Below are 14,654 nucleotides of genomic sequence, written 5' to 3'. Positions count from 1 at the left end.
TCTAATAATACCTCAGAATTAAATGGTATTATGTCTAAAGTGATTATTGCATTATCAGAACACTGAAAAAAAATATGAAAAATCATTAATTATTCAACCAATGTTATAAAACATATAGGGAGTCTTAGATGTAAGAGGTATGTATGAAGGAATATGAAAGAAATGTGTTTCCTTCATCTGTGATGCATACACCACTACTCCAACTTTTTTGAAAAGTCTGGATAGAACAGTATCAGAGCCACTCACTCCCCAAATGCTGCAACAGTCAGATCTGCCAGGCCAAAGCCAGGAGCCTAGATCTCCATCCTGGTCTCCCACAAAGGAGCAGGGGCCTAGGCACTTGAGCCATCACCTTCTTTCTTTCCAGGCACTTTAACTGAAAGCTGGATTGAAACCAGAGCAGCCAGGATTTGAATCCGTGCTCCAATATGATATGCCAATACCACATGTAATAGCTAAACCTGATGCATGTACTGTCAGCCACTCCAAAGTTTTTTATTCTTTTTTTCTTAAACAGCAATAATTTATTTACTTACCCTTCTAGAACTTGGGCAGAACTTGTTGACAACAGCTCATCTTTGCTCTGTGTAACATCAGCCAGGATAATCCAGTTTGGCCATCAATGTGGCTTATTCCTGTGGTAAGCAGTACTCAGTTGTAGCTGTTACCTGGAACTTGGCATCTCCACATAGGCTTTGTATAGGTTCTGTTAGGTCTCTTATGGCACAGCAACTGAGCTCCAAAAGGAAACATCCCAAGATTTGGTGTTCCAAGAGGGTACATCCTAATAAGTAAGTAACTGTCAAGCTTTGGTGATCAAGGTTGGTAGTTAAAACTTTCTTCAGGCTTGCTAACATCCCACTGGCCAAAGCAAGTCATGTGGCCAACCCCAGGGTCAAAGTGGAAGAAGCCGATTGAAAAGGTTGCATACTGTGTATGCTCTGTTCACTGGAGACCAAAACACCTGTCTACCATATGACTAGTTCTACCTTGCAGGATATCACGTAGATGAAACCTTTTGAATCCTCGTTATGTCTCACTTATATATTGTTTGATTTGGAGGCGCTTGGACATGCTTGAAAAAGACAGAGAAGGAGTCTGATAATTTCCTCATGGGAGTTAGTCCAGGGCCACTTCCACACCAGAAGGGGGATAACTGTATGAGGGAAATGGTCTCCCAGGGTACACAGGACTGAAGTTTTACACATTTTGCACAAGGGGATGACAGTGAGTGTCAGCACTTACACTAGGAGATAAAGCTGTAGTTTTAACAGGGTGTTCCTTCTGGCAGTGTCGGTATCAGCATGCTGGGACAGGCAGCAGCTACAGTGGGTGTTCATTATGGGGAAGGGGATTTTATTGTGCCTAGCCTGACATATATCCCAATGGGTAGTAGACAACCCAGGATAACTGCTTTATTTTACAGGTGATATAGCAGAAAATCAGAACCCAGTGACATTAGAGTAGTGAAGCCAGTGAGAAAGCACTTTGCCCCATGATACAAACATTTTGTGCTGTCAATTTTGCAATCAGTTCTAGTGACATGTTCTACAACCTGAGCTGTTTTAATTACTTGTTTGTATGAAGAAGCATTATAGTAACTCTTAGTGAATTCACAGAGAAATCACTCCTTTTAATTTGTTTTCCTCATTTCTCAAACAAGGAAGTTAGACTAGATACTCCATATGGTTCCTAGCTACTGTTCTGTTTGGCTCTATGAGGAAAACAATACTGCCAGAATATTATTTTTATGGTTGTTATTATATTCCACGATGCAGTTTTGTGAGTATCGGTATTCTCCCCTCTACCTCCCTCTCTATTCTTTGCCCTCCCCACCATTTTCCTCTATATTATTACAATTGTAACTACACTATTGCTATAATATATTTTTTGATAGTATATCAGCAATAGAAAAAAATGTGAATCCATTTCTTACAAGTACATTTCCTTCACTGCTTGGGACCAGCAGTCTCACTGGGGACTACACAGTGTGTCATTCTGAATCGCCTCTGGGATAGCCTGCTTGTTCCCTAACAGCTGAAAGCAAACAGTGTGAGTTAGGACTAGGTTCAGCTTTCCCTGGCACCAGCTCTCTCTCTGCTCTGAAACTGATTTTCTGTTTTGATCAAGAAGTGAATTCCTGCCTTGCTTATCTTGCTCAGCTGCAAAGAAGATAAAGCAGAAGAGAAGGGAAAGTGCTTTAGTCAGATGAGGAACCCAGTGCTTGTGTGTTCCTTTGGTTATGCATTACTTAAAGCTTCCAGCAGGTTACTGCTGTGGTAATAAAAGGACTCATTTAAGGTGAAGTGTTCCTTGACCTAGAGATTCAGCTCCACCCACACCAAGGGCTGAGTTCCCAAACTTTCAACCTTGTCCCTGAATCTTTGATTCTTTCAGTAAAAACCAGGGACCACCGTACCTGAAGGAAAAGACATGGAAATAGTTTCCCCCACCCCACTGTCTTTTTGGCAAGCTCCCACTATAAAAGCGTGTGTGTGTGTGTGTGTGTGTGTGTGTGTGTGTTTTAAACTTCAGTTTCACTTTCGAGATTGCAGTAAACTTGCCACACACAGCTACCCAATGAAAACGTCTGTATTTGGACTCATAAGAAAAGGAACAGCCAGCATTCGTCGGCACCAGTGAAGGTATACATTTTAAATATTTACTGGGGCAGATTTCATCTTGCTTAGTCAAGTTCTGTGAATTTAAGTATTAGCAGGATTTGTTCTTGGAACGAACTCGTGCATGCCATCTAGTCTGACTTACTCAACAAGGGAAATGGAAGAAAAGAAAACTGGTCTAGGCATAGGAAAATGTATCGTAACTCAGTGAACAATGTCTAATTAACATGATAAGATATTTGATGCAGTAAAAAATATTTTACACTGTAGAATTCTGTATTTGAAATCTCATGATTGTAAAGAGTTACATCCCCTTTTCTCAGTTTTGAGAGCAGGGGAGGAATCAGTTAATATTTTAGGATAATGTGGTTGAAAAGAACAGGAGAGTGAAGATATTCCTGGGAGGAAGCAAATGACCTTGTTTTAGCTAAGGCAGCAAAACAGAAAGAGGTGGCAGGATCAGAATCGGCATAGGTGATTGCTGGGTATTGAGTCAGCCTTCAGTGGTATTTCACTTTCAGCCATTCAACTCCCAGCTTCATGAGGCGATTACGATGGCATGTATCTTGTATGTGCTGGCATTGTACAAACACCTGTGTATTAACTTTGCAAAAAATATTGCCAGGTTTACAGCCAGACTGTACTACTCTGTGCCATGATCCAGCCTCCATGCCTAACCATGATGCCACACAGTCTTCCATGTGGAGAAAAAAATTTAATTATAAACACCCCCTGCTTTCCCAAAACCCAAGCTTCATTTCTTTCTTTCCTCCTTCCTTCCTTTTTTTCTCTTGTCTTTTGTTTTCTCACTCTCTCTCTCTTTCTTCTTTGTTCCTCTTAAGTGTCATGCAACATAACTTCTTCACTTTCATTTCATTTTTTATCTGTACTTTTGTTTTATTTAAAACATAACCTAGAATTACTTTTCTTACAGAATAAATGTGGTTATGAATTTACTGAGTTCTGCATACTTTAAAATGAATTTTCCATTCAGGAGTGGAGAACTTTTTATTTTTTCTTCCAAGGGTCATTTGAATGTTTATAACATCATTTATAGGCCACACAAAATTATCAACTTAAAAATTAGCCTGCTATATAATTACTAGATTTTGAGTGAATCCCATCCATGCTTGCTTCGGCAGGACAAGACCAAAGGTTTAGTAGGCTAGAAATTCCCTACCCCTTATTTAATTGTTCAGCTGGATGTGAGATTTTAGATTAAAAAATTAATTTTTCCTAAAATTTAAAAATATGTACTTATTTGAAAGGCATAGAGCAAGAATGGAGCAAGAGTGAGAGGAAGAGGAAACTCCTCCATCAGCTGGTTCATTTTCCAAATGGCTGCACAGGCAGGATTTGGACCAGACTGAAGCCAGAAGCCAGGAACACCATCCAGGTCTCCTATACAGGTATCAGAGGTCCAAGCATTTACACCATCTTCTGCTCTCTTCCCAGGTGCATCAGCAGAAATCTGGGACTCGAATTTCCTCATTTACGGAGAGCTGGTGTCTGTGCCCTGGGCTGTGCAATTTCTCACAGTCTATAGCCATTAAACAAAATGTTCTCAATTAGAGACCATTATGATCAGTAAAATAAGCCAGCCCTCAAAGGACAAATATCATATGTTCTCTCTGATATGACAATATAAGACAACCTTCATGGAAAATACCAAATAATTGGACAAGCATATGCATAAATTATTATAGATGAATTGTGTAACAGAGGCTACCACACCAAGAACTGTAGATACATCTCATTATGTATCTCTACTCCCGAATAAAAGGACTCCCAGTGAAACTATTAAATATATCTTGACAATATGATATTAGATTTTATACCTTTGCCTATACTTAAGAATGCCTTGATACACTGGATCATGGAAAATAATAATAATAATAGTAATAAATAAAACAAATGTTGTGTTCAGCTTTAAAAATATAGTTTCAGTATTATAAAATCTGTGCAGGGAAACACTAGTTTAGGAAACCAATTTCCCTTCTATAATAATTAGTTTAGAAAAAAAAGAATTAGTTTAGAATATTAATTAAAACCACTATTTTCAAACAATATTAGAATTGTAAATACTCATATTAGTCCTATTTCCCTAAAATTAATCATCTAAGATCATTTGATTCTGTAATACTGTAATTCTGGAATTATTTTTGTGTCAACACTTTTAGCTTTTATGAGGAATCATTTAAATATCCTTACCACCAATTCATCACTAGAAAATGTTGAGGATTGCTTGGATTTTTAAAAAAATATCTGAGTGTGAGACTACGCTAATTATGCAGAGAGTATCATACTGGAAATACATTCCACTATCAAAATAAAATGTGAATGTATAGAAACAGATAAGAATGTTTTTTCTTGAGTTAATCAACTGTAAAAACTATTTACTTAATAATTTCAGAACCGGGTTTGGCAGCGTGGCCTAGTGGCTAAGGTCCTCGCCTTGATCCCATATGGCCTCTGGTTCTAATCCCAGCAGCTCCACTTCCTCTCTATCTCTCCTCCTCTCAGTATATCTGACTTTGTAATAAAAATAAAATAAATCTTTAAAAAAAATAATAATTTCAGAACCAACCACTTATAAGTTATGGGATGATTGTACTGAAGAAGAGTGGTACCATCGGTAAATGTTCCTTAATGCCAGGCACTGTAAAGCTATACCTGACCAGCTTCCTTTGATCCAAACAGCAGCCCGTAGAGGAGCTCATCCAAGATATGGCTCATCCTGCCCACGCCTGAAAAGCAGAGGCAACAGGACTGGATGCAGGCAATGGGCCGTTGAATCTCAGGTTCTCTTCACTGCTGAGTTGCTAAGTCACACTGCTTATGTGGTGACTATTCACCTACCTAATCACAAAATTATCCTCGGCCAAGCACCTCATAGAATCATGGCAACATGCTAACATCTCACATCTTGACAATATCCAGCACTGTCATGTCTGATAGTTTAGAAACTTTAAGAATGAGTAAAGTGTGTGTGGGAAATACTAGGGTATGTATTTCTGATGTCCCAAGACAGGGCATCAAGAGATTTTGTCTGAAGTTGGCTGATTCAACAATCATGTTAGTACAACTTTCTAAGATATAAATATAACAATATGTTAAAATGAGAAACAGCTAAAAGAGAAGCTGGGAGGAGAATGAGAGAATAGTACAATTCAGTTTCTTATCTTTGTAGTGGAAAGAAAATACCTAAAGTTAATAAATTGAGAAATAGAAAAGGAAGCACATTACTTAATTTTACAGAGTTGATCATGAGATTCAAAAATAGAAACTATCAGAAGAGGATATGGAACATCATTGAGGCTGAGAAAGGAAGTTTGTTCTTTTCCTCCCATTTACTTTTCTGAGCTATTTGAATTATTTCAATTTGATGTATTATTTGTATATAACACACATGTTTAGCATAGAAGTTTTGAGTAAAAAATCATTCATAGTCATATTTCAGCCGTATATTTGACAAGGAACTTACCCACGTAGAGGAAAACTTGCACTGTTAATATTGTCCATTACTTTTTAATGTTCTTTTTTTTGTAAGGCAGAATTATGATACGGAATACGCCTTATCATATCTGCTCCTTTGGGGGACTGTTGTTCTTTTGGATTCTGGGTACATCCTCTAGCAACAAATGCACGGTGAGACAGGAATTGGCCGATTGCAGTCATCTCAAGTTGACTCAAGTACCTGGTGACCTCCCCAGGAACATAACAGTGTTGAATCTCACCCACAACCAGATCAAAAGATTGCCACCTGCCAACTTTACAAGATACAGCCTACTTACTATCTTAGATGGAGGATTTAACACCATCTCAAAATTGGAGCCAGAATTGTGCCAAAACCTTCCTCTTCTGAAGGTGTTGAATCTCCAACACAATGAGCTCTCTCAGCTCACTGATAAAACCCTCTTCTTCTGTACAAACTTGACTGAACTCCATCTACAGTCCAACTCAATTCAGAAAATTCTAAATGATCCCTTTAAAAACCAGAAGGTAAGAAAAAAACATTTGTTTCTATATAAGAAATGAAAAATACATAATCTAATGTTAAGTTTTCTAGTCACTCATGCCTAGATTTAATATTTAAATGTCAAGAGTAAGAAATGCAATCTGTTCCACTTGCAGGTAGAAGATATAACTTACAAACATTATCATTAACACTGAAAATATCTTCAAATGCAAATTAGAGTCTCAAGCCAGTTTTAAAGTTAATTCTTCTTAGAAGCCTACCTTTCCTGCTTTTGATCATTAGAAATAGAAGCTAGGAGAGCTAGAAAATGATCAGATAGGAGTCAGAATATTCCGTAAGAAAAAATAAAAATCTTTCAATGCAGCTGATTTAGTATGTGACATAATGAAATAATTACTGACTCCAAATTATAAATTAAAATTAAGAAATTGATGCAGTGATAAAACAAATTTTGGTTCTTCCTTAAAAAAATATCTTCAAAGTATCACTTTTCCATTTTTCCACCTTTTTCTTTTCAACATTTTGCTCGGATTTTAAATCTGTGAAAAATACATATTACTGTCTCTAGATATAAGTCAATTACTAAGTGCTTCACTTACGCCAAAGTCACTTTTAAATCACTATATTTCTCTATAGTCTTGCTAAAATTTGAACATCATGCATTCTCAGATGTACAAATCTGATACGTTGAGAAACATGAAAATGACTTGCTCAACAGTCATTTTAAATCCTTTCGGTAGCTTCTTAGAATCTGATATAGATGTAATGCCCTTTGTTACCAAACCTTCAAAGAAGGTTAAAGCATTAATTGCCAAAATATTTTTCTTTAACCAGAGAAACGTAAAGCAATTATTTGCAAAATATCTTTAAATAACTATGCAATAATAAAATTTTAGGAACCGTGGGTAAAAATGTTCTATTCATGACTTCCAAGAAAATATTGTTTCTTCTCTTTTCTATCATTTTTTCCAAGGCTTGATAAGTCAAGCGCTTGTTCAACATAAGTATAAATTGCAAAGTTTCCTTACGTCAGAGATAAGTAAGCTTAAATCTTTCTATTTTGGTAAGACAAATTTGGGGACTCTTGAAGTTGTAACTAAATCAGCAATGGAGTTTTTATTTACAACAAAAATTATGTACTGCTCCTGATATCAGTTTCTATTATTTTCAAATGAATTGTATTTGATAATAAGGCACATATATATTTATATGCACACACACATATATATGTGCCCACACATATATATGTGTATATATTTTTTCCTTTTCAGAATTTAATCAAATTAGATCTGTCTCATAATGGCTTAAAATCTACAAGACTGGGAACTCAGCTCCAACTGAAAAATCTCCAAGAGCTTATACTGTCAAACAATAAAATTAAGGCACTAAGAAGTGAAGAACTTGCTTTCCTTGGTAATTCTTCTTTAAAAAAATTAGACTTGTCATCAAATCAAATTAAAGAGGTAAGAAGCAAAGTAAACTCATTTTGTATTCCATCTTTCATGTGGGTTGTCCCAAAATACATCACATAAATAAGAATCTAAGATTACTGTAAAACAAAGCAAGCTTTGGAGAATAAGCCTGGCTGTTATAGCCATCTGGGGGGGTAAGCCAGCAGATACATGGAAGATCTCTCTCTCTCTCTGCCTTCAAAATTAATAAAGTACAAATTAAAGAGACAGGGAGAGGGAGGGAGAGAGAGAGCAAGCTTTTGTGTGTCTCCAAGAAATCCTTCACATTGCCTGCCTGGGGGCATTGATACCACCTACCAAGAAAAAAAAAAGTTTTGGTAGCAATTAGAGGATGGCGCTCTGTTGCCCATCAGCAGTGAGCTGAAATTCCTGTGATTTTAGAGAATTTGTTTATTTTAGTTTCTTCACTCACCCTTTGCCTCATCAAATCTCTGAAAGAACTGAAGTATATAGTAGTAAGAGAGCTGGCTTGGCTGGCTGCCTCTCTGGGGCTTTTTGTTTTTGTGTAAGCAAGCAAGTTATTCAGGTTCTCTATGTCCAGTATTCCTGTTGTCAACCTGGTGTGATAACAACACTACTTCACAGAACAGTGTGGTGAACAATTTAAAGGTTTTCTTATTTGTTTATTTATTTTTATTTGAAAGGCATATTTGCAGAAAAAGAGGAGATCTTCCGTCCACTGGTTCACTCCCCAAATGGCCTCACTGGCTGGAGCTGAGCTGATTAGGAGCCAGGAGCCTCTTCTAAGGTCTCCCAATGGGTGTAGGGGCCCACAGCTTTGGGCCATCCTCCATTGCTTTTCCAGTTCATAAGCAGGGAGTTGGATAGTAAGTGGAGCAGCTGGAACACGAACTTGTACCCATATACCATACTGGTACTAAAGGCAGAGGATTAGCCTGCTGAACCACCATAGTAGCCCTGTGGTGAACAGTTCAGTACTGAGTCTGGTGTATAATATTTTCTCAATAAATAACTCAATATTGTTTATTAAAAAAAAAAAACCTTTCCTATAAGGAGTATGCCCAAATACCTTGCTCCTCTTGGATCTATGATCATAGCTTTAGCTGTTTTCATGATCGGGTATATTAGTATTCTGCACATATTTGATTCCCTTAAATTGGAAAAACTAAAAAAGGTTTTTAATTTGTATTTAAGATATAATCATTTATTTATTTATTTGACCCTGAAACACACCTTTTTAATGGTTGTATTATTTTTCTGACATAAAAATGGACCAGGTAAAAAATTTCCCTGAGATAATGATCAAGCATTTCGTGCATGCCCAATTAGAGCATTTATTGCACTAATCTTATAAAATTCAAAAATGTAGTGAGGGACAATGAAAATGATGGCTAATACAAATAATTTAAAAGTCATTAAAACCAGTGCCATCTTTTGGATATATATATATATATATATATATATATATAGTTCTTCAAGCAATTATGAGGAAAAAACAATAGAAACTAAAATCCATGCTGTATTTAACTCTGCCAAGCACTGTGATGAATTCTTTTATGTTTTAGGTATATAGCATCTCAGTCAGTGTATTGTTATCATTTAATACTAGAATAAAGTGAGAGGAGAAATAAATGATAAAGCAACACATTACTGCTGTCACTGGTGGCCACTGGGCTGCTGGCAGCATTAGACTAGAGCCCTTGCTCTTACAGATGCTACTCGGCCTTACAGAGGAAATGGTGTCTCTCACTTTAAAAAATGAACATTGATATCCTATGAACATATTTCTTGTCACTGAGAATCATTCAAACACTTAATTTTAGTGTCTGCAATATAATGCAGCATGCAGGACTGTCATAATTAGTGATTCTCTGTTTTACATGTTAGAACTCATTTTGTCACAGTAAAGCACACTCCCCAACATCTCTGTCTTCCTGTAGCCCTACCGTCTCCCAAGCAACACATTAGACATCAGCTTTGCTTTCTGGTAGGTTTAACTCTGGATTCCTTGTTCCCTGCATTCTTTCTTTTGTCTCATGACCAAGTCCCACATCCACCGAGGCTTCTTATAGGTTAAGGGAGTAGGGACAGAGTGGAAGAGAGTGGGAGATGTTGGTAAAATAAAATCAGGGGAAAACCTGGACAGAAACATGGAAAGATCAATAGGAACTCAATCCACAAAGGGAAACTGTGTCCCTGTAAGTTAAAAGCCATCATTCATGTCTTCCATCAAATTCAAGAAGTCGCCAAGATGGAACCAGGATCTGCCCCAATGGCTACTTTGCAAATAGTAGCTATGGATTACAATTATAATCAGTGTGATAATGTAAGAGTAGCAGTAGACTTACCCTAGACTAGAAGGTAAGAGAAGGTCCCCAAAAAAGTGACCTCTCTGCTGATATAAGAATTCTGAGCAGAAGGAGTGGTCAGGAGAGGCTGGGACAGCCACAGGAGATACATGTCGCAGGTACCGAAACAGGAAAGAAATGGCCTACCACGGACTGTGGTGAAAAGAGGAAAAAGAGACTGAGTAAAGACCCCACTGGGGATTCCTGAATCCCATAACGGGATGCTTTCATCTGAGTTTTAGGTCTGCAATCCATTCCATGGACTCTGGGAGGAAGAACTGTACTTGCATCTCTGTCACTCACGTGGGAGACTAGGCTCCTGTCTTCAGCCCGGTTCAGCCTTGGTCACTGTGGGTACTTGAGGAGTGAACCAGATTTCTGTCTCTCAAGCCTTTTTGATTATATATATATATATATATATATATATATATATATATATATATATATATTTTAAGCTTCCCAAAAGTCATACAGAGTCTATTGTATTTTGTTACTAACTTTTTTTTTTCCCTTTAGTTTTCTCCGAGGTGTTTTCATGCAATTGGACAATTGTTTGGTCTCAGTCTGAACAATGCCCAGCTGGGCCCTAATCTCACAGAAAAGCTTTGTTTGGAGTTATCACACACAAGCATTCAGAATCTGTCTCTGAGTAACACCCAGCTGACTAGAATCAACAACGTGACTTTCCTGGGACTGAAGCCCACCAACCTCACCATGTTGGACCTTTCCCACAATAGTCTCAATTCGATCGATGATGACTCCTTTGCCTGGCTCCCACATCTAAAATATCTCTTTATGGAGTACAATAACATAGCACATTTGTCTTCTCACTCCCTTAATGGACTTTCCAATGTGATATACCTTAACTTAAAGCGATCTTTTTCTAAACAAACTATGTCCCTTGCCTCATTGCCCAAGATTGATGATTTTGCCTTTCAGTCGCTAAAATGCTTAGAACATCTGAACCTGGAAGACAATGATATCCCAAGTATAAAAAGCAACATGTTTACAGGACTGGTAAACCTGAGGTATCTAAGTCTATCCAACTCCTTCACAAATGTACGAACTTTAACAAATGAAACATTTTTGTCACTTGCTCATTCTCCCTTACTCATCCTCAACCTAACCAAAAATAAAATCTCAAAAATAGGAAATGGTTCTTTCTCTTGCCTGGGCCACCTAAAAGTGCTTGACCTTGGTCTTAATGAAATTGAGCAAGAACTCACTGGCCAGGAATGGAGAGGACTTGCAAGCATTTTTGAAATCTACCTTTCCTACAACAAAGGCCTGCAATTCACCAGCCACTCCTTTGCCCTGGTTCCAAGCCTTCAAAGACTGATGCTGCGAAGGGTAGCCCTTAAAAATGTGGATATTTCCCCTTCGCCTTTCTATCCTCTTCATAACTTGACCATTTTGGATTTAAGCAACAACAACCTAGCCAACATAAATGATGAAATGTTGGAGGGTCTTGAAAACCTAGAAATTCTGGATTTGCAGCACAACAACTTGGCAAGACTCTGGAAACAAGCTAACCCTGGTGGTCCTGTTCTTTTCCTCAAGGGTCTTTCCCACCTTCATATCCTCAACTTAGAGTCTAATGGCTTCGATGAGATCCCACCTGGGACTTTCAAGGGCTTAGCTCAATTACAGAGCATCAACTTAGCCTTGAATAACTTGAATATACTTCCACCATCTGTCTTTGATGATCAGGTATCCCTGAGATCACTGAACCTTCAAAAGAATCTCATAACATCCGTTGACAAGAATGTTTTTGGGTTAATTTTCAAGAACCTGAGTGATTTGGATATGCGCTTTAATCCATTTGATTGTACTTGTGAAAGTATTGCTTGGTTTGCTAATTGGATTAATAAGACACACACCAACATCTCTGAGCTATCAAGTCATTATCTTTGCAATACTCCACCTCAGTATCATGGCTTCCCAGTGATGCTTTTTGATACATCATCCTGCAAAGACAGTGCACCGTTTGAACTCCTTTTCATGGTCAATACCAGTTTCCTATTGTTTTTTATCTTAGTTGTACTGCTTGTCCATTTTGAGGGCTGGAGGATATCTTTTTATTGGAATGTTTCAGTACATCGAATTCTCGGTTTTAAAGAAATAGATGGACAGCCGGAGCAGTTTGAATATACGGCATATGTGATTCATGCCTACAAAGATAGAGATTGGGTGTGGGAACACTTTTCCCCAATGGAGGAAAAAGATCCATCTCTCAAATTTTGTCTGGAAGAAAGAGACTTTCAGGCAGGTGTTCTTGGACTTGAAGCAATTGTCAATAGTATCAAAAGAAGCAGAAAAATTATTTTTGTTATAACACGGCATCTTCTGACAGATCCATTATGCAAAAGGTAAGTTAGCAATGTGAAATTTTAAGAATTTATGTGCTTTTCAATTGGACTTCCAATATTGCCAGCATCATTAGTCTTAACTGAAAAATACTTTTAAATTATACTGAGTAAAATCTGATTCTTAGTGAGAGATTAAATTTTGGATTGTTTAACTTTTAGCTGTAAAAAGGAAAGTATATTGATTAATAACTTCATTTAACTTTTTTTTAAAACTTAGATTCAAGGTATACCACGCAGTCCAGCAAGCTATTGAACAAAACCTGGATTCCATTATACTGATTTTTCTAGAGGATATTCCAGATTATAAACTTAACCATGCACTCTGTTTACGAAGAGGAATGTTTAAGTCTCGCTGCATCTTCTATTGGCCAGTTCAAAAAGAACGGATAAATGCTTTTTACCATAAATTGCAAGTAGCGCTTGGATCTAGAAATTTAGTACATTAAATGAGGAAAGAAAGAACTTTCTCAATTGAAAAAGATGGAACTCAAGTTTTACTTGAAAACAATATAATCTGCATATTGATATTTACAGATGTTGATATTCTACCACAGTTATATCTCATATATGAAGATGTGTCTCCACTGACACAATTCAGGAGACATGTTGGCAATTGAATTGACCGTCAGTAAACATTTTAGTGTATAAGAAAGTACATCTTCCAGCTAGTAAATACACAATTGGTCACTGAAGCCTGTAATAAAAGCTTTTAAATATTCTTTATTGAAAGAAAAGTTAATTATGCGTATGTTCATGATGATTATTTTTGGATGCACTAAAACCAAATGCAAGATATCTGTTTTAATGGGTATGATGCTACTTAAATTGTAGAAGAATGAAATACAAGGGTAACTCAAAAAGTTTATGGAAAATGAAGTGAAATCATTATATTTTTCACACATCATTTAAAGATCTCCTGGTTGCATTTATAGTTTAAAAGGCTAATTACATGATTTTTCCCATTGAAAAGGATTGTATTTTAGTGTTGCTTGTCCAGGGGTGATTCTGCTAAATGCTTACATATCTTTTTAATATGCACTCAAGGGCAGAAAAAGTTTGCAATTCACTTTGGTTTGTGAGTGAAGTAAATATGTAACTAAATACTTGTATTATCCTGGGATTTAAATTGTTTCTACAGGAGAGTAGAATGTTCCTCCCCTGATCACTGACTCAAGAGATGGAATTGGTCAAATTGTTTGATCCCTCTGAAATTTTTTGACTCTTTACCTTGAAAATGCTGATGATAAACATACTTTAAGTATTTCTATGTGGTTAGTTGCCGGAGGCCAGCTCTGGCTGACTCGAGAGCTTGCAAAGAATGAGTGGCTCGGTGAGATGACAAGAAGAAGAAATAAGACGTGGACCACTATGGCATGATGCTCATAATGGACAACTCAGAAAAAGTTGCCTTCTTTATTTATACACCAATCATCACAAGCTTTTGCACAATATCCAATTGCTTCATTTTTACTTCATGGTTAAGAGAATACAAAAACAATCCTTAAAAAAAATATTATTTTACTTCAAAGAGAACATATACAACAAACCATTACTCATTCAAACCTGCAGTCACCCGGCTGAAGCCAGGAACTCCACGGTTGGCAGCACATGAAGTTACATAGTGACAAGTAGTTTACTTATATTCAAAATCAATTTTTACTAAACACAAACTAATATTGCTTAAAATATTAAGAGTACAGAATTAAGAAATCATAAATGAAAGGATTTTACAAAAGCACATAACATAGATTCTTTGCTAAGTCTTATAATCAAAGCATGCATTAATTACCGTCACCTTTACCTAGAGCTGATTCAATTGTTTTTGTTCTTAGTGTTGATTTAATTGCTTTGTGTTCTTTTGTTAAAGGGCAGTGAAAGGGATCAAGGCAACTCAGCCAATCTAC

The 14,654-nt window shown here is 36.9% G+C and overlaps 1 protein-coding gene across 2 annotated transcripts; it reads left to right on the top strand.

The window, feature by feature from the left end:
* The first annotated feature begins 2,469 nt into the window (after positions 1–2,469).
* TLR3 (toll like receptor 3) lies at positions 2,470–14,114 on the top strand. Of its 2 annotated transcripts, none has more exons than XM_058669898.1 (5): positions 2,470–2,645; positions 6,176–6,623; positions 7,872–8,063; positions 10,898–12,750; positions 12,968–14,114. In XM_058669898.1, the coding sequence occupies exons 2-5, from the start codon at positions 6,180–6,182 to the stop codon at positions 13,194–13,196; spliced, it is 2,718 nt and encodes a 905-aa protein (XP_058525881.1). In that variant the 5' UTR covers positions 2,470–2,645; positions 6,176–6,179; the 3' UTR covers positions 13,197–14,114. The 2 variants fall into 2 exon arrangements, with proteins under 2 accessions (XP_058525881.1, XP_004579053.2); XM_004578996.4 differs by having other exon boundaries at positions 6,172–6,623.
* The last annotated feature ends 540 nt before the right edge of the window (positions 14,115–14,654 follow it).

Source organism: Ochotona princeps, chromosome 11 (genome assembly GCF_030435755.1).
Source record: "Ochotona princeps isolate mOchPri1 chromosome 11, mOchPri1.hap1, whole genome shotgun sequence".
NCBI lineage: Eukaryota > Metazoa > Chordata > Mammalia > Lagomorpha > Ochotonidae > Ochotona > Ochotona princeps.
The sequence above is the reverse complement of the archived record's forward strand: the minus strand, read 5'-3'. Positions and strand labels throughout refer to the sequence as shown.